Here is a 21,774-nt window from a genome sequence, read left to right as displayed (position 1 = left end):
ACTGTTATCAAGTTATCATACTGATAAGTACGCATCGGCATAACGCGTCGTGTCAAACGCAGTCAGTAAGTTTATCGAAGCTCACACACTGTCTCAGAGTGCAATGTAGTAACGACATAAGTTCTATTTTAGAGTGCGATGTCGAGGACCGATACGCGCATGACCGGCAGCCTATCTGACTACATTGCTTGTGAACCAGTCTCAGTCCGCACGCCGCAGCACGGAGTGCGGCCGTGCGCCGCCCGCCTCGGTTTACAAAAAAAAACAAAAACAAACGCGAATCGGGCTCGGTTCTGACACGCGACGTATCCGAAATTGTAGTGCAAATTAATATAATAGTGGCACGTTTTATAATTAAGTTCTAACAAAAATGCGTCGAAACGTCAAACTTCTTTTCCTTATTGGAGCTGTCTGGATGTTTTTCCTATTTTACTTCATGCAACCTGACTCTACACAGACAAAGGTGAGTCTTGGTTTCTTTGGTACGTAATTTTAGTTGGCGAGTTGCCAGGTTTGTGTGTTTATATCAGCTGTTAGGTTAGGGACCTCTGCAACTGACTACCGGGAGGGGTGTAGTGCGCATGCCCGGGGCTACCCACGCGATGCGATAACTGCAGTGGCTGTATTTTTACTCCGAGCTGTATTCTTGTTCTAATTATAAAACTATTATGCGAAAAAGTGAGATTCATTATGCGTTGCTAATTCGTATAACTAATTTTAATATTTTGGTTTGTTTTCTTTTACCTTGACCGGTATTAGGCAGTGCCAAAAAACTAAAACATAACTCAGTTATACGGCTATAAAACAAACAAAATTTCAAATTGGTTGAGAACAAATTGTTATTTCTGTGTTGTTTATCTAATTGCCTCCGTAAATAGCAAGATTTAAAGTTACGTCATTTTGGGATTTCTGTTCTTGTGCCTTGTTTAATATTTTTGCAACGCAGGAAAAGTAACAGAAATATATCTTTTGTCGGTATCGCTTAAAGTTAAGATTGCATGAAAATTGCAAACTGTAATCTAGAATCTTGGCTATAAAGACTTTTAACCTCTGTTTAAGAGTCACATAAATTAAGTTTGAGATTATTAAAAAATATCCTTATTTTCCCAAAATTTTTTATTCAAACGTTTTAATCAATTGATTTTTATTAAAAACTTTACAAAGAAAAGTATGCATAAGAAAATAACACAATAGTCTTGGAAAAAACACTTGCTTTCATTTTCTTTTTCACAAGTAATATAGTTTCGTAATAACTTTTTTACAAAAAAAAACCGACCTCAAAAGTTCGTGGAATTACTACATCTATATGCCAAGTTTTATTGAAATCCATTATAGGAAAGTGCGTGACACCGGATTCATCCCCTAGTTTGCTACCCTTAGAGGTGGAATATATATTTTCTTCAAATTTAAATGGGACCAATACCGAGGTACGGTCTTTTCAACAAAAATCATCGGAATTGGTTCAAAAATGCCGCGAGTAATCGCGAAACATAAACACAAAAAAAACAGTGGAATTGAGAACCTCCTCCATTTTCTCAAAGTCGGTTAAAAAAGCGTATTATATTTTGTAATAAATAAACATTTCTCAATTAAAATAAAACCACGACACTTGTTGTAATAAGTCATTAAAAACAACACTCTTTTTCGCAATGAGAAAAACATCATTAGTTAAATAATCATTAACAAGTTTGTACAATTACTTATCGCTCGTTCGCGTGTTAAAGATTTCATTAAGAACTAAAGTTACAGGATGTGCCACAATTTTAATCCCCACCGAAGAATACACAGTATTAAAAAGCATTAGCTTCACTGATACGTTTGTAAAAACTCTATATGTTTGCTGTATAACTAAAAATTATTTTTAATCAGATTTAAATATTTTCTTTTTCTACATCAACGGTAAATTAGTTAAACTAAAGTCTATTTAACGTGGTTCGAAAAAGTTACGATTATGGATTTACAAACGAACGCAGAGGTTGTCTTTAGTTTCTGCCTACGCCAGTGGGAGACCGGCGGGCGTAGTGATATGATTAGGCACCTTTGATTAAATCAATTTTTATTTAATTTATTAGACCTTTCGAATCGATAAGCCTTTTAAAGTGACAATAAAGACTATTAATTTCCACAAGAACAACAATTCTTTATTGCACACAAGAACAAATATCTAATCTACTGAATAAAGGTAATAGTCAGATCAAATCTTTTTATAGCCAGTATTATTCACTCGGAAATGTATAAAACTCATTAAATTACTTTTGTTAAGAATATAGTCAGCGACAGTAGTAGTCTATTCCATTGATTCCGTATCTTAGTTAGCCTTAGAGATTATAGTTAGCTTCGGTAGTGATCACTTCCACTGACTACGTGTCTTGGTTAGCTTTGCGCAGGCGCATCTCGGGCGCCGGATTCAAACCCGCACGTCTGAGATGGATTCACGCAATCACATTCACTTTGTAACTTCGTTTTTTTATTTACATCACTCGTATTATATACTATAACCACTGTAATACTTCTTTGGGCTGCATAATATACGAATGGTTTCTTTTTGCATAAAGGAAGAGATTGTCAGTTTCTCATCAGGAGGTCATCTTTTTGTAGCCTTTTTTTATATAGTTATGTCATAACGTACTGGCTAAAATTACAGTGTTCTTTGCCATAAATGAATTTCATCATTCAGGCACATCGGTGATCAATGAACTCTAAATATAACCAAGATGTAGAGTCAATGGAAGAGACCACTATCCTGGCAGACTATGTTCTTAACAAAAGCTTATTAAAGGAGTATCGTAAATTTCAGATTCAATATCGAACCAAATTTGCTAAACAATCAGCATAGAAGCAGCACTGTTATGGACAGACGTGTGTCACTAGACCCATGATTTGTACGTCTCGTGACTTGATATTATAAAAAAGTAAAATAAAAAAACATTCTCAAACTGGTTGATATATATCGACCCCCTCAGTGTTCGACTCCCAACCTGCTAAAAGGGTCACGTCAGCAGAAAAAAAAGGAAAGTGTGTGAGTTGTTAAAATGGTTCACGACAGAGTGGATCTTATTTATTAAGGCTGTGATGAAAATTTTGACTTTCCATGAATGAAATAATCCTATGTGGATGGACGCTACCTACTTAATTTCTTGTAATGGACATGTACAATACCTATGAAGTAAACTTATTTTCAAAACATAAATGTTTAAGAAACGTGATGAATAATGAAGCTATGGAGCTAAATTTGATTAAATAAAACGAACACATAATACCGCGCACACACTCATTAAAAAACGTATAAAACTTTTTTCAAATTTTACACATCACTCTTCAGTTAAACCCATCAAAGTCAGCACTGTGTTAGCTGTCAAACCACGATTGAAGTTGATGAATTTTTATAATTTGTTAAAATTCTAAATTTAAAAAGGTAAGGGATCTACGCAAAATAGAAAATACGTACGTGAGCAGGCACTCCAGCCGGAAGGGTATCTATGAGATAAAAAAGTTTGGGGACCTCTGCTCTAGTGGTACCAACCATCATACTATCTACTTCAACCGCAAAACGCCACCGCAATACTGTGTTCCGGATAGAATTCCTCCTATCTATGGTAATTTATGACCTTACTATGTTATGTACCAATATTATATCGCCATTAAAATCCGCAAACTCAGGCGGGGTACATGCGAGAATTGTACCGCACTAACAAACCGGCTTAAGAACCATCCGAAAAAATCCCATCTGAAGAAATTGCTTGTCCAACCTGAGCTCAAAGTTTATTTACCCACTTCCAGATGGAGCATGACAATTCATCTCCATCTTACCTGATGAAAAATTACGAGGACAAAGGTAGATCATGCATACCTAAATAATGCCTATTCATTCACGCCCTGAAAAGGTCCAAGTTGTACCGTTCAGGGAATAAGCCTGCAAGCAGGGCACTCCATAGCCGTTTGTTCTCTAAGAGTAACGCTCATGCAAATTCGAAATCTCTTGCGCCAAAGGTTGTACTTCGCTTGAGGTGGCGTGGCACAATTACAATAACTGCCTCCATGGCCGAACGGTTACCATGCCGGACTGCCACGAAGAGGTCCCAGGTCGACACTTTTTGTAACAGTAGAGCTCCTTGTGAAAGAGTTCGTCCAGGGTAGTACTGCCACCTTACCTATTTCTGCCGCCAAGCAGTAATGTAAAAAAATGTAAAGGTGTTGGTGAAATTAAAGGCACATGGGTCTTTTTTATTTTATTTTTTTCATTAAATTTTTATTGAATTGATATTCAATTATTTTTTGTGAAATTACTCCACTAGTTTGTTATAATTATTAATACAAAGATCGAACACTCAGAAAAAACACTCAGAAAAAATTTAATTAATACAGTGAATAGCGACATCTCTCGCCAGGACTGGTAGCTGTAAAGGTACTAACTGGGTGATAAATCTGTCATAGATTTCTCATAGATGGCGATACGACTAAAAAGTCGTTGAAAGACCAAGTACAAAGACACGACGCAAGCACATAGAAAAATTCGTGAGGTCCGTTGGTTCGTTCCGTGGCTTAATTTTTTCTGAGTGTTCGATCTTTTTATATCTATATAATTATTTTTTTCATTTTTTTATTTTGTTTATTTTTTCTTGATAACTTATGTGTGGGTGATGGGCGCAGTGGCAGTGCCTCTCAGATCTTTGCGATTTAAAACTCTATTTGGCACTGCAAATGTTATGGACAGGCGTGTAGCTTACCATCGCGCGCACGACTTGTTCGTCCCGTCACTTAATATTATGACAAAAAGAAACTTCCATGTCCTGGGTCTAAGTGCCCATTGTCAATAGCCATTTTAGCTTTTAGTATATTATAAAGATTGCAAGTATCTATAAGCGGTGGCTACCATTTTCCATGGGCTGAACCTTTTTAGTTTTAAACACTATGCAAATGAAAGTAAAAACAAAACTTGCAAAAGCCAGTAGAACCTTGAATCTTGCTACAAAATGGCGTCACTTTCAAGTAACTGCCTCCGTGGCCGAACGGTTACCATGTCGGACTGCCACGCAGAGGTCCCAGGTTCGAATCCCGGGCCGGAAGAAATGTTTGTATGGCTTACATTTATTTATCTCGTGAATTTGGGTGTAATTTGTGGTTGTCTATGTGTGTGTCCATGGCACCCGCGACACAGGGTTTCCCTAGTGCGGGACTATGTTGAGTGTGTGCGTTATTTATTATTTATATAACTCATACTGTAATTGAATCATCACCAATGATCAAACATATATAATATCCTTAGTGTAAAAGGTATTAATCTATTTATAACTCACAGTATTATCCTTATTAATATAATATCAATGTTATCCATGGCGTAATTTATGTCAATTTAATATTCGTGAAATTGCTTACAGCGTTAAAAAACGTTAAACCCAAAAAGACTTTTGACCCCACGGAAAATCGGTTTAAAAAAATACGATTGGTGAAATTACTGTACCGGCCATGATGGCCATTTTGACAGATTACAACAGTGAGGTCAAATCTCAATTCATTATCGTAAAAAAATCTAATGCGAGTCACATCCATAAGTTTTTAGATTTATAACTAGTATTGCAAGGGGTAGGTGATTAAAAAGTTGTAATAGAATAAAATTAAAAATGTTTACTTAATATATCGTCAATTCGAAATTGCTTTGTTTTTCATTGAGCTTCGGTGCGAGTTTGCCGGAGGTAGAAGTTGTGCTGGACAGCGATCCTATAAGTCACGATCGTATTAGATTTATTTTTTTTTAATTTCGAATTTCCAAAAACAAATGCCGAGTTGTGTCGTAAAATTATACATCCATAAATTTTACTGCACGTCACTATTGACAACAACGTACATCAATTAGCTCCCTCAACGTAATTATGAATTAATACGAAACTTGATGAGCGGACAAACGTCAAAACGGCCATCATAGCGTGCCGGAGTTAAAGTTCTATGTAAAGTTGTAAGTTACTGTTACTTGTTATTTTAAGTGATTTGAAACACCAATTATAGTGTTATGTATATATAATTATACAAATATCGAACACCTAGAAATATTCACTTCGATCCGGTTGAATTCGAACCAACGTCTCCCAACAAACCGTGCTAGACGTGCCAACTAAACCACGGAACGAAGTAACAGACGTCACGAATTTTTCCATGCGTTTGTTGCAGATCTTTGCTTTGGTTTTTTAACAGGTGTTTCATTTAATAATTATAACAAACTAGTGGAGTAATTTCATATATTGAATAACATGGTGGTGAAACATCCTAATATTAAATAAAACTTAATTTGAATCATAGTGTAAGTTTTAGTTCATTAACCGACTTCAAAAAAAGGAGGAGGTTCTCAATTCGACTATATGTTTTTTTATGTATGTTACGCAATAACTCCGATATTTGTCAACCGATTTTCATGAGTCTTTTTTTATTGGGAAGAGTACCTCCATAGTGGTCCCATTTAATTTTGGAGAAAATCATCCACCTCTAAGGGTGGCTGCTCACGCATGAAGATTCATTTTTATAAATAGCGCCTAAATTTTATTATAAGGAGCAATTATCTTAATGGTTGATTTTGCTTTTCTCCAATTCAAGGCGTTTTTCACTCTCAATACACTTTGAGTAGTGAGAACCGATTTTTATTATCTCCTGTGTCAAGTATAGTGGCGAACTAGGAGATGAATCCGGGTTTGCGCACTTTCCGGTAACCGATTTCAATAAATCTTGGTAATTATATGTAATTCCACGTACTTTTGAGTTCGGTTTTTTTAGTACTCAGTACTGATATTAGTAAATAAGTTGTCATGGTAGTGCATAAAGTTGTTATTTGACCTCACTATTGTAATCTGTCAAAACGGCCATCATTAAAATGGCTTTGAACGATATGGCAGTGAAAAGGCCCTGCCAGACTTGCCATCTTACCTTACGTAAGAGGTGTTACATACAAGATCGGAAGAGTCCTCAGGCGTGCACCATCAATCAATATCAGGACCTATTTCAAGCCCCTGAGGAAAATTTCTCAGTTCCTGAGACTCGTGAAATGTAACATCCCCATACAGGATGCAGAAATTTACAAGCTTGACTGTGAGTGCAGTCTCTCTTATATTGGACAAAGCGAAGTATTTGTACCCGCGTCAAAGAACATATAACTGATGTCAAACACCGTCACGTAAACAAGTCTGCAATCTGCGAGCATATCATGGATAAACCTACACATTCAATGAAGTTTGACAAACCCCAGGTCCTTGCAAAAGAAGTCCGTCATCTACCCAGGATGCTACGAGAGGCCATTGAAATTAAAAAACATCTTAATTTCAACAGGGAAGATGGTTTCTCCGTACCACCAGTTTGGGATCCAGTATCTCCTCTAATGAGAAATCCCAAGCAGACAAGACTGCAGTACTAATTAATGTTTTAGATTTTTCTAATTTCTATTATTAATTAATAATAATTGAACTTAATAAAAATTCATTAATAAAATTATTTGTAACTTAATGTAATATAATTGGTATGTTTTCTTTGTAAAATTAAAAATAAGGTATTTAATTAATAACCATTGTAAGTATAATGAAAAAATAGGGTGGTTTGCATCAATATTCGACATAACTGGTTGAAGACTGTACCACCTCAGTCAACCGTGACCAACGGACCTGTAAAGGGTCCGAAACGTCGGTTTGTTTGAAAAAACAAATATACGCGATTTAAATCCGGAAAAATAGTTTCATCTCCTATTGTTAAGATAATGTTAAAATAAACAGTACTAAAAGGAACCTCAAATATTATGCAATATTCATAAAGCTATACAATTCAATCTTAGAACTCTAATAGTGTTGTTGCGGTGCTTAAACTAAGTCCATGTGTACCTTTATTTTAGGCATCTTGTTTGTCCATAATTTATTTACATTACAGTTTAAAACAGATTTGAAACATTTAGTTATCAGTATATTTTGTATGAAACTAAGTAGCACTAGAGCTCCTTGTGAAAGAGGTCCTCCAGGGAAGTACTGCCACCTTACCTATTTATGTCGCCAAGCAGTAATGTGAGCCTTCCGGTTTTTAAGTGTAAGGGCGCTGGTGAAATTATAGGCACATAGGACTTTTCAACTTACGTCTCAGGGTGATGGGCGCAGAAGCATTGCACCTCAGATTTGCGATTTAAAGCTCTAAGTAGCGCTGCAACTGTTATGGACAGGCATGTCGTTTACCATCAGGCGCATGACTTGTTCGTCCCATCACTAGTATCATAAAAAAAATAGTTACATGAACTAAGTTCTAGCAATCTGTGGCTTATTACTAATTACTTACGCATTTCTTGTACCAAGCCATAGATATCGCACTGCTATTACAATAGTGTTACAACTCAAAATATGTTAATTTCAGGATTAAACTATTGCTGAGAGTAAGATTCTCTATAAGTCAATAAAACCGCCGTTAGAATATTGTAAGAAACAATTAATTATTGTCTACTTAACTCAAAATGAGAAAAATTTTTGTGAGTTAGTTCCGGACAAACTAATCCTTACTAAAAATTATAAAATGATACCTATCTTTCCTTTTATTTTGAAATATATTTGGCAAGTAAGAAATTGTTTATTAATTGTTAATTTGTTAATGCTCAAAATTGGAGTTCTTTGAAATGTGGCTGTACAGACGTATGCTTGGCATATCGTGGGTTCAAAATGGTCACCAATATTGAGGTTCTTCGTCGAATGGGGAAAAAGTTGGAAATACTCAGTACTGTAAAGGTAAGGAACTGCAGTATTTTGGTCACGTAATGAGGGGAAATAAATACCTGATTATTCAACTAATAATGCAGGGAAAAATACAGGGAAAGCGTAGTAGTGGCAGAAGAAAAACCTCATGGTTGAAGAATCTGAGAGACTGATTCTACCTTAACATGCGTTCCCTCTTTCGTGCGGCAGAAATTGTTTAGGTGTCTATAATCAACGTTAACCTGTACATAAATTTGTATAATCTTTCACGGGAAGTGAGTAATTCGTTTTACATCGATCCCGAAAAACACACTTCTTAAATTAATACACTATTGCATTAACTGTGCGACATATCGGTTGACAATGATGATGAAACCTCAATAAATAGACGTAATCATGATACCAATGAACAGTGATTACTTCAATTAGCTGCGCATAGACTAAAATCGTGTAATATAGTCGAGAAAAAAACCACAAATAACAAAAGAACATTAAATCATGACAGCTGTTTATAAATGTATAAAGCTGCAATAAAAACCACCATACGGAAGTTGTTGAAATACAGCGATGTTTTACTGTAGTTTTATTAGAATTGTTAATATAAAAAGTTACTTCCCGGTCTTTTTTGATGGCGAAAATAGTGTCTACATTTGGGACTGATCTCGACACTTGATTAGTTTATGCTCTAAAGGCGGTGGTAGTCTAATACTTAACTGTCATGGCATAATACGCTGTATTTATTTAACTTAAATAAGCGTCTCGGGCGTGCGGGCGAAACTGGCTTGTCTTTGGTGTACTTGGCTTCCGAGCGGCGGCGTGCGGTTGTATTGTTCCTAGAAATTTAAACGTTGTTGCCTAGTAAATAGAATTCAGTACCTAGAAAATAGAGCGTGGTAACTGGGCGGTCACCGCGCGGCGGCCGCGCGAAAACTTTCGCGTTGTGTATCTAGACGCTAAGGATAGAATGGTTGCTTCTTGTATCAGTCGCCTCCCTGGGACGGTATTGCCTACAATTTTAAGTTGTAAGTTGCGTACATTTGTATACAACTATTTTTATAATATCAAGTGACGGGACGAATAAGTCGTGCACCTGATGGTAAGCTAAACGCCTGTCCATAACAGCTGCAGTGCCATTCAGAGCGTTAAATCGCAAAGGTTGACAAGTCACTTGTGCCTGCAAATTTACCAGCACTCTTACTCTTCAAAGCCGGTAATTCAAAACACAGCAATGCTAACATCACTGCTTGGCGGCAGAAATACACAAGGTAGTAGTACTTCCCTGGACTCTACTGCTGCTATGTGCAATATCTAACTGCGTCCGTTGCGAATGTAAGTGGTAATGAAGCTTGACATTGTTTTTTGATTTGGATGAGTATTACTTATTTGACGTTAATGCTCACATAAATGTAATGGCTGTCATTCTCTGGACTTCAGCAAGAATCTCTATAGAACCTCTTGAAAAAAACACTTCTAACTTGTTCATGGGATGTCTTAGACAGTGCTACAAGAAGCTAATTCTTCGTTCTGGCATTCGTCGATGTCTTATAACTAAATCATTTCATTTATTGCATTATGTGGTATAGGAATATCTTAAAACTATTACATAACTTGGTCCAACATAAACCCTGTAAGAGTACAGCAATTTAGCTAACTTCACTAGTTCGTTTTCTATCAATATATCAATATTGTAGTGATACTTTCTTAACGCTAGATGGCGTTGGGATCAAGATAGAACGCGCTTTCCAAGTGTTCATTAAATTACCATATAAGCTGTTAAAGGAAATTGCTTTGTATAGAATCATATGGCCTATGAGTGGCACTCCAGTACTTCCACCGGGGGGATACTTAGATGAAAGCTCTCAGGATCGTATTCTAGAACTCTACTCAATGCTCAAGTCAGGATTGCACTGGAAACACAAGCACTGGAAATACGACCCTAATAGCAGGGACTTGAGTATGATTTCGAGTGCTTTGAATCATACTCAAATCCTGACTTGAGCATTGAGTAGAGTTCTGGAATACGATCCTTAGAATCGTTGTTCTTGATCTCTTGCTGCCGCTTCTACAGGGTGGGACTGTGAGCTAACATTGAGGATGAGCGCCATTACGTCTCCTATGTCGATCATACAACTACGTCAATAAAAGCCTTAGTACATTTGAAAACTCCAAGCGTCTTTCTTCACCCTCTCTTGCTTCGTATTCCTAATACAGTTGTAATTATTTCGTACTTAACCGTTATTATTTGAAGAAACTTTGTAACAAACAAGGAATGAATTTAGTAGATTTATTATTATTGTATTTAGCGTAAGTTAGACGAACTTGCTATCGGTTTTATCCACAGATCACATAAATACTAGTAGTTTTATCTGTGTATAAGCAGCACACCCCGGTGATGCAACCAACTATTTTTAAGATCTGTTTACTTTCGCTTCCGGATCAGTAATCTCGGTATTCGATAATGTGCAACTGTATGTAAAAGATAAGGTATGAACACATAACCTAGTTTCTTAATAACACACACTACTGTAGCAGCACAGGAACTTGTGAAAGAGTTCGTCAAATGAAGTACTGCCATCTTACCTATTTCTGCCGCCAGGCAGTAATGTGAGCATAACTGCATTCCAGTTTGGCAGGGTAAGGTTGCTGGTGAAATTACAGGCACATGGGACTTGTCAACTTACGTCTCAAGGTGACAGGTGCACTGGCAGTACCACTCAGATCTTTGCGATTTAAAACTCTGAGTGACACTGCAGCAGTTATGGACAGGCGTGTAGCTCACCACCAGGCATACGACTTGTTCGTCCCGTCTGTAGATAATATAAAAAATGGAAACTACGCTCTTAATTTGTTTTTATTTTTGTGGTGCCATCTTTTAATAAAGGTTAGCATTAATGAGAGATTCATTTGAACGGCATTATGCAGAAAATATTCGATTCGCAAACAGTTATTTAACAAGATATTTTTTGCTGAACGGTTTGCTTTATGGCTGCTGGACGAGGAGTTCAAAAGTTCGATTCCGGTAGAACCTATTTGGGAAATGAATTGTTGTAAATTGGTTCTTGTCTGGATATTCTCGGTAGTGTCCAATAGTGAATTCCGTTGCTCTGAGGGTCTAGCATGACAGCAGTAGCAATATCTCACGTTTCAAGTCGCTCTCGCGCAAGTCGCTCCCTGCCAAATGAAACAAATGAAATCGTTTTCGTAAAGATCTTTCTTCGTCTTTATTTAATTTCCTCTCTGTATGTATTTTTTATTCAAAAATTAAAGATACAAAACTATGAATCACCATTATGATATATATCGTCAAAACAAACTAGAACTAAGTAAGCACAGAACAATAAAATTCAAACAGGAGACGTGAATCATATTTAGAAACACCAAAAGTAACCTTGCCCATTTGACATCGTGGTGCGTGACTCGAATTGGAATCGATTTTTATATCGACTTTTCAACCGAATATCGAATCAAATAGCTTTCACTTGCGTGACGAGAATAATTGTCGTGATTCGTGAGACAATTTCTTTTAAAAGGACGTATTTGCAATTTATGTTGGAGATTTATAAAAGCACTTTTATGTTTAAAAACCCCCGGGTTTTAAAACGTAAAATATAGAAGTTGATAGAAGTTGCAAAATATAGAAGGGGTCAAATGGGAATAGCCCGCTATTCCCATTTGACCCCTTCTATACTTTGCAACTCCCAACGGATCCCCTCCTTGTATTTGTAACATAAGTACAGTCAAAAGAAAAAGAAGTTTTGGAATCAAATATTCATTTATTGAGCAACTGTGATCAAATGCTATAATTATCACAGACAATCAAGTTTTTTTGTGACAGCTCATTAATATTGACATATTGCAAATCACAAGCAAGAATTAATTAGTTTTATTTAATATATAAAAGCTAAGTTTAATGTTATATTATCACGAAATTATACATAGAAATAAACTTGTAAGGACCAGAGTATCAGGTGGGAATAAAATATTAATATTTATTCTTCATCCCCTACATTAGCGATCCGATGGGAATAGAAAATATTATAAAATAAAACGAATTCCCCAGGGGATCGGTTTTAGGGGACCTGAGATTAATAACAAAGTCATAGAAAAAATAATACGACCTGCTGGCTCTATCCATAGCTTAGTTACAGAGGCAGCAATCGCTGGGGGTCTTCTCACGTTCTCCGTGCGACACCCGTCCAAAACAATTTCTGTCAAATAAGTTATTAATACTCGACAAATGAAAAGACAATGTCGCGCTTCATTCACACTTGAATGCGGGTGCAACAGAGGCAGCTAGATATTATAATATGTAGATACTACAGTCGTGAGGCTGCTCCCAAATTCATTAAAACACATCTTTTGATACCATATTTCCTATAAATATAATTTACAGATAATAGCGTCTGCTTGACCTGCCCGGGGAGCTTCCGCATTCCCTATTCCTACCGTAGAGCAGTACGGCTTTGTTTTGGAGGAAGCATAGGATGCCAACGCATTTCCGAGCACAATGACCTATAGTCGTATTATAAATAACGAACTGACAGCTACTAAAGTCACTTAGGAAAAGGATATAACGCTGTTTATTACACAGTGTTATTTTTTAAATTGGACAGTATGGGAAAATCCGAAACCAGAGATATAGGGAAACTATCTCTCACGCGATTCATGCGTCTCTGGAAGCATACCACACCTAGAGGGGCCGGTGATGATTTTATACCGATTTATCGTATATCGAAGTTATAACAGGGAAAAGAACTAATACTAATTGCTATTTCGGTAACTACTCTAGCAAACCATAAAGTTTTTAATGCCTGGGTCTGTCATTTAAAAAAAATAAACAACTTCAAAAATACGTCACGACAATCGTGTGTGTTATTGTTTGGGCTGGTGATGTCAGTGTTTATTTATTGAAAACATACCGTAAGTTGCGTTTTTTAAGTTTACGCTGAATATAAATGTTTATAAACTATACTTTAATGAGTAATGTCATGGTAAGCATTAGAACCACTCAAACGGAATATTATCATATTTACCCAAGTACACCGAAAATTTCATTAGTGCTTTTTAAGTGTAGGATTTGCGGTGTATTACTGCATTTTATTTTAGATGTTTTTGTTGTAGTACGGAGGGTATTTATTTAGCAATGCAGAATAATAATTTTTATTTTTAAAAACTTGTATTTAAACTGAATCCTTTTCTAATTTGCGAAACCAAATAGCCGCCATTTTGCGGTAGGATGAGCGCATCGCGTGAGCGGTTAGGAACCATTAACTTTTATTTGTGAAAATATTGATCTAGTAATTAATAAAATGTTTCGGTACCTCTTGCTACTTCTTTAACTTACGTGATTCTGTTGTAACTCAAAGTATCATTTTTTGCTTTTTAACTTTTTTATGTAAATTATAGGTTCCATTTTTGAAAGTAATCATGACACTACGAACTACACTACTACGAACGAAAAGGAACTACATGTTTGATTTAAAAAGTAAAAAATAGTATTTTGCCTTACAACAACTTACGTTAGAGGTATCGGATTTTTCATGCAACAGGAAAATGCAACGTACTCAATTAATCATATACCAAGTACTTAATAATAGGGCGCTGAACAGAGATGGTTCGCAATTACTCCACCGATAAGTGCTAGTTCTTAAAATAACAAGAGCAACAGAATATACCTTGATGACCTACTGAATGAATCAATGGAGGTGATCCTTAAGACAACACTATTTATTATTTCAGTCTTGTTGTCTATAAAAAATGTTCAGTCTAACCTTTCACATAAAGTAGTAAAAGAGATCTATACTTACATAACATATATCTCTAACTAACTACGTAACTTGAGATTCCCTATGAGGCATAAACAGCATATAGTATAGTGTTAGTCTTGTTGTCAGTTTTATTGTACCTTGTTAAAAAAACGTTTGTTAGTTCTAGTTCGGGATCTAGTTCTGAGATGTGAAACGCAACCGAGACATAAAGAAAACGACCTTATTATCTATAGCAAATGATATAATATGTCGGCAATAACATAATGAGAAAGACAATATTATACAAACTTATTAACACGATGCTAAAAATACAATCGATTATTCAAATATGTGATGTTCAGGTGACGTTCGTTGTCGAAATACAAAACAAGGGTTTCTATTTTTATAAAATAGGATTTAATACTAATCGAAACAATTGTAAATCGTGTTTAACGTTTTAAGCGGTAAACACGATATGCAATAAGCAAGTCGTTTTGTTAGAAAATTTCTGAAGTGAAGCATCCATTTCCAAGGCAGTAATTGCGCTTTTTGTTCATCATGTTTTGTCACCAGCCAACGACCGACTACAAAAAGTTATTGTGCAAGAACGTCCACTAAAATATACTTTTTTGTTGTGGATAAAAATCAACTGCCGCTTTATTGAATGTCTTTTAACGTTGAACATGTTAAAGAAGTCTATTATTAAATGCTGGCGTACTTCGATCCTAATACCAAACACATATGTATATCATCAGTGTTTTGTAGAAAAGGTGATTCGAAAAATTTTTCAGGGAGCACGTTTTCGTTTTCCACGACTGTATTAAAATATTTACGTCCTGTTTTAAATTCAATTTTAAAACTTTAACTGAATTAAAACCAAAATACATTGACGATACAATTATAATGGATAATGTACTCTTATTCAACCAAATTTTGAAATTATTTCGTTATAATAGAGACTTGAGGATTGCCTAAAATAAAAAAAAAATCCCTTTCGTAACTTTTGAGCGCGTGCCTAGATATGAAACGCCAATGCCCATAGATAACAAACAATACAAGAATGCATAATAGATGACAATATAGTGTTAGTAAATATTCATATAATGCCCACAATGACTAATAAACCTTCTAGTTCTTCTTGTAATCAAAGATCGAAAGAGAATTATATTTATCTAAATTCCAAGTGGCATATACTATATAGACAGTAATAATACCTCCATCTGAAATCTCGAATTGATTAAAGTAAATGGCAAAAAATTTGAACAAACGAACAATTTTAAACATTTATTTCTCAAAAACAGAATACAAATTTTCAATTATTCAAAAAAAAATATTAAATAAATATAAAGCTTACCAAAATGAACGACATCTGAACTGTTACATATGAAAATGTGTCTGGTAAAATGCATAAAAAAAATTACATTTTATTTATTATTTTCAAATAAACCGCCGTGAACGTAGAACCTGTAAAAGGCTAGAAACGTCGGTTTGTTTAAAATAACAAATATACGCGACTTGTAGATTCGAAAAAAAATAGTTATATTTCCAACATGCAACAATTGCGAAAACCTGACAACCAAATACAATGTCATGGATTTCAGAGAGAGCTATTATCAACTCATGAAACTTCCCGCCTATTTCGATCTTTGGTTATAATTCATAGTCATTGCGATATAAATCTCGTGTATAGCGTAATTTACACCGCAGTCACTACAGATATGTATCATTTTATGTAACGTTCTATCTAAAGGTTTCCTGATTTGAACTATAAGGAAGGCTTAAAACTATCACGCACAAAATGATGATAATGAAAACCACAGGTATTATTTTAGAACATACGTCTATAGTTTGTGGTTTTGTTACATGATGAAACGAAAACAATAAGTAATAATCGGCAAAACAATCCCACCTGCCAGTTAATCACGTAAGGCGAAAGGCTCCCCCGTGGCATTTATATTACGTCTTTGCAGTTTAAACCGCCGCAAACCTCATGTAATAACAGTAGAGGTCCTTGTGAAAGAGTTCATCAGAATCTTACCTACTTCTGTAAAAATCTATTTTCATAAATAAGAACCTTCCGGAACTCGGAAGTTTAGCTTAAGACTCGATACTACCTCTGCTTGAATTAAAATTTTTCCCGTACTAATACGGTTCATTTTGCTTGGATCGAGCGGTAGGGATACTGGCTTTATTTCAGAATTATTTTTGTTATAAACGAGATTAAGGGCATTTGAAAAATGGATTTCGTATAACATACGTGTTCTATTTAGTTCAGGTAATTAAAAAAAAATCATTGTTCTTCATCAAATCGTTGTAAAATTTCGAGGTAAGCTTGTGTTTTGTTTTCTATGGTGAAAGTTTTTACGAATCGTGTTTTCACACCGTATAATAATTAGTGTATATACTTGATTTTACTATATATTTTATTCAAAGTGATAGATTCAATACTTTCACTGTTATGCGAAATCTACTAGAGCCACTTCAGGTTGTATTAATTGTAAACGTTTCAAGGCGTTTCTTTCTATAATTTTTTTTATTTATAAACTTCCGTTATAACAAAGAGGATGTGTTTTCCTGACCTGATATATTATAATATCAGTACAGACGCTAGAAATATAGAGTGGTATTTAGTATATTACCATTTAAAGAATAATGCTCCAATAGGTGATGAAAATATTTAGAAGGTACAATTCATTTGGAGGTAAAGCACGCTTTGTTTGAATCCACTTTAGGTGTACTATCTGATTTGGTCATAAGTAAACACTTGATACGGGTGTGTAATATAAACAAACGTTAAAATATTCTCGGAAATAGGCTTTGGGGAAAATCGATGTTATTAATTATCTTCGACAAACATAAACAAATTCTACTATCTACGCTAAAATAATATTGGGCACAGTAAAAGCCCTCGGTGGACACCTCTTTTAAAAACAAACGAGTATGGGCTGTTATTTAAATACATCCTGATAATTGAAGTGATATGAGTAGAAAGTGATAATTTTGATAACACTTGAACTAAGTAAATTTGAGAACACTTATTTTAATTATTTTTTTTTTTGTGAAAATGTTACCACGTTGAGACAACAGTCTCTGGTTTGTGTTTAGTCAGATCGAAGGAATTAGTTAGTATTATAATTACTTAGTATTTATAATAATAACACTTGTTTATTTATTTATTAATATTTCAATAATTAAAAAAGCTTAATTAGGGTTTTTTTTACATGAAAATAGCATCTAAATATTAAATAATTATGTGCTTTAGAATAATTTAGAGTAATGTCATAGAACAAAAAAATGGATTACATCACTTTTGCTCTGATAGCCTCAATTAGGTATTATACCTTTTATTGTACAACTTGAGTGACATTATGTAGAATGTGATAATTTTGACAAAAGGTGACAATGTGCCGTAGTGTCTTTTTCGTACAATCACGTGTAAGAACATCGTATATGGACAGAGTAAAACTGTTCTTCACAAAAATAGAACTAATTAAAGCGGTTAAACACACGCTGACAATTTAAAGAACTCTAAAATTGTAATATTCATTTTATTGAACATCATAATGTTTTTTTAACTGCCCCCTTGGCCGAACTTTTACCACGCTGGACTGCCACGCAGAGGGTTCGATTCCCGAACTAGGAGGCCTAGATCTATTTCTCTCATGAGTTTGGGTGTAATTTGTGGTTGTCTATGTGTGTGTCCATGGCACCCGCGACACAAGGTTTCCCCACGTCAACCGATTTTGATGATTCTTTTTTGTTGGCAAGAGGTTACCTCAGTATTGGTCCCAATTAAATTTAAAGAAAATATTCCATCTGTAAGGGTGGTAAACTAGGTGATGAATCCGGTTTCGCACTTTCCAGTAACCGATTTCAATAGATTGGCAAATAGAAATTCCACGAACTATTGAGGTCCGTTTTTCGAGTACTCTGTATTGAGATTATTGTGAATATACTCCTCTGTAGGTACTCTAGTCAAATGAAGAATGTTTTATAACAAAACGTTGCTAAGCAACCATTGGTGGCAAAGGAAAATACATTTTTTGTTTCACATTTTTTTTCACTGTGTATTTAGGCTTGCTCATCTTATTAGAATATAAATAAGTAAGTAGGCAATCGGGTTATGTAGACTTACCGAGTCCATTATTATTATAATTTACAAAGTACCTATTGATACAGTATGATTTATGAATAAACGAATTATCTTTTAGCAGTAGAGCTCATCGTGAAAGCACTCGTCCAGGAAAGTACTGCCATCTTACCTATTTCTGCCGCCAAGCAGTTATGTGAGCATTACTGCGTTCCGGTTTTGAAGGTGAAATTGCAGGCAACTTTCAACTTATGTCTAAGTGTGAGGGGTGCAGTGGTAGTGCCCATCAGATTCCATTTTCCAATTCCCGTTTTAAAGCTCTGAATGGCACTGCAACTGTTATGGACATGCGTGTCGCTTACCGCCAGGCGCACGACTTGCTCGTTCCGTCACTTGATATCATAAAAAAAATAATGAAGATTTTGAATCCTACTAATATTCACTGTTAGTTGCACAATTCACACCGGGAAGTGGGCTTGTCTACAGCTCCGGTACCTATCTGGAAAATAGGGAGAGGCCCAGGGCGGCTCACCTAAGGCAACTAGCCTTTTGAGAAGGGGATGAAGTCCGTGCAAACGGGCTGATCTGGGATCAGGATCTGACTGAGAAGGTCCATGTGCGGGCTTGCATGTACAGGTTATAGGGCCCTTCCCGTATAACCAACCGGTTGATAGGGAGGGTCACTAAAATAAAACTTAAGTAAATTAAAAAAGTTGAATTCTAATGCCGTCTTTCTCAAATTTATCATTATTTTCACATCTTCGACCGTAATAAACAAGACAAAAACACAATTACGTATTAATAATGAAGCATTTTGACTTAAGAGCTTTATTCCGCCGGCTCTAGTCATACGACAACAAGTTTCATTAACAACGCCTGTGAATTTTGTTACGTATTAAAATTCAATCCAAATACGTCACAAGGAAGTTACTAAATCACAATCTCATTACAACACGGCCATATTAGAAACTGTAATAAATCAATCCATATAAATTTGTCCCAAATTAAAGTGCCGTATTAATAATTAATAATGGTACCCGAACAAATCGGTGCGTTTGGAGAGTACGTGAACAGAATGCCGTCTATACAGAACGTGATTGGGTAAGCAGGTATCTGGTAAATGTATTCCGTTAGTAAGATACTTGTTTTATGATACACAGTGACGGGACGAATCAGTCGTGCGCCTGTTGGTAAGCGACACGCCTGTCCATTATAGTTGCAGTTGCAGCGCCACTGCGCCCGTCACCCTGAGACATAAATTGAAAAGTCTAATGTGTCTGTAATTTCACTAGAACCCTTAACCTTCAAAACCGGAACGCAGAAATAGATAAGATGGCGGTACTTCACTGGATGACCTCTACAAGGAGCTCTACTACTGAAAAACTTCAAACTCACCAATGATATAATTTCAAAATCACGCGACTTCCTGTGAAAAATTTAAATTCAATCCAATCACATTACTTTAATTATAGAGCAATGGCGATAACCTATTGCATATTTAATGTACCGGAAATACATACAATGTAATCTTACAATGAATATTATGTAACTGTTATGGATAGGCGTGTCGCTTACTACCAGGCGCTCGAATTTTTCGTCCCGTCATTTGACATTATAAAAAAATATGCAATAAGTGAAAGGCGAATTTTAGGGAAAAACTAAGAGAGAGATTTTCAATATGAAATTTTCTTAGGTTTATAGTAATGCGTTTTTGTTTTAGATCTCTTTGTTTATATCAGTAAGTCAAATAATGTGCAAACAATAACGAATAATAATAAATTTTTCGGACCCAAATCGAGTATATTTGTTTGCAAACAAACCAACATTTCGGGCCTTTTACAGGTTCCATGATTACAGCTGACCGAGAAGGTAAAGTCATAAACCATGTATGTCGAATATTAATGCAAACTATAGTACCTATTCTGAACTATAGTATAGGAAAAAACTAATAACCGCGATTTGGGTTCGAAATACTAGTTTCATTTCAAAAGTATAACAATCGCAGAAATAATAACGCATAAGTTGAATTGTTTCCTACAGTGGATGGTTATCAAAATTGGATATTCAGGTAGGTATCTGTCATTATCCCCTGTACTATTTTAAAGGAGTAAAGATCAAAGTTATTAATTGAAAAACTATATTAATTACATAACGTCAATGCGCAACGTAGGCTTCGTCAGGAAGAAACTAATGTGAGTCAGCACAGGATTCGACTTAGCAATTTTTATCCAATTATAACAATGAAAAAGGACCGCTCTGAATCTTAGCTGGTTCAAAGGTCGCCATGATACAGGCAGCATTACCGCGCTGAATAGCCAACGAAATCGAAAAAAAACAGCCTCTATCTCCAACACGCCAAGTCCCCGCAGTCTCCACTTCAATTGGCATAAAATCGTGCATCGGTTCCAAGGCACTGTACTTGGCGTGTTGCAAAAGTGATTGTTGTTTTAAAGGATAACTATTTTCAGAAAGGCTCGTTACACGCGTCGTAAACAATCCCATTTGCAAAGTGACGCATAGCAAGCGTGGAGAAACTGGGGCGAAGTTTAAAAAAGTGACAGCCATGAACGTTGGTTTACGTTTACATGATAAGCTATCTCGTTACGCGGTATGACGAAACTGGGATGACGTCACGGACATGATACGATTACGTATACAGGGTCGTTTGTAAAATACTAACAACCTCCCAGAACTACATTACTAACATCATTAGGAACAACTTTTGTTCCATAACTTTTAAAAATATTTTAATAAATCGCTCTAAGAAAGTGTGGGTCATCAGGGAGGACGCTTCCACGTTTGAACTAATTACCAACTACAAATCCAAAAAGTGTCTGATAGCGAAACAAAAACTTGAAGAGTTTCTTTTTGGTAAATTTATCATGTTTTGTAAAAAATCAAGGAACAGAGGTTGTTGTTTATGATGTTTGTAATATAGTATTGCGTGGTTAGTATTGTGTTATATAAATAACCACGTATATGTCTGTAGATATTTAATTAATCCTAATATCGAATTAATTTCGTAACGGCAAATACAATGATATTCATAAAAATACTCTTGATATGGTACTTTGAGGCAGAAAAGGCGTAAAAACCCAAATTACAAAGTTTGCTAAAAGAATAAAATAATGCTAAATCTTCTTTTTTTATTTTTTTTTATAATACCAAGTGACGGAACGAATACGTCGTTTGGTGACAATTTCTTTTTATTTAAATATTTATAGAATGTCATCAC

At 35.4% G+C, this 21,774-nt stretch overlaps 1 protein-coding gene across 2 annotated transcripts in view; it reads left to right on the top strand.

Annotated features, from left to right (window-relative positions):
• Nucleotides 1–208: 208 nt before the first annotated feature.
• Nucleotides 209–21,774, top strand: part of LOC113226783 (polypeptide N-acetylgalactosaminyltransferase 2) — a 171,979-nt gene continuing 150,413 nt past the window's right edge. For both annotated transcript variants that reach the window (XM_026459528.1, XM_026459527.1), the window contains exon 1: nt 209–463. In XM_026459528.1, the coding sequence (XP_026315313.1) occupies nt 371–463 (93 nt within the window). In that variant the 5' untranslated portion in view covers nt 209–370. The remainder of the gene's footprint in view (nt 464–21,774) is intronic.

Source organism: Hyposmocoma kahamanoa, unplaced genomic scaffold, assembly GCF_003589595.1.
Source record: "Hyposmocoma kahamanoa isolate Upper Pololo Valley unplaced genomic scaffold, ASM358959v1 202, whole genome shotgun sequence".
NCBI classification, from domain to species: Eukaryota; Metazoa; Arthropoda; class Insecta; order Lepidoptera; family Cosmopterigidae; genus Hyposmocoma; species Hyposmocoma kahamanoa.
The sequence above is the reverse complement of the archived record's forward strand: the minus strand, read 5'-3'. Positions and strand labels throughout refer to the sequence as shown.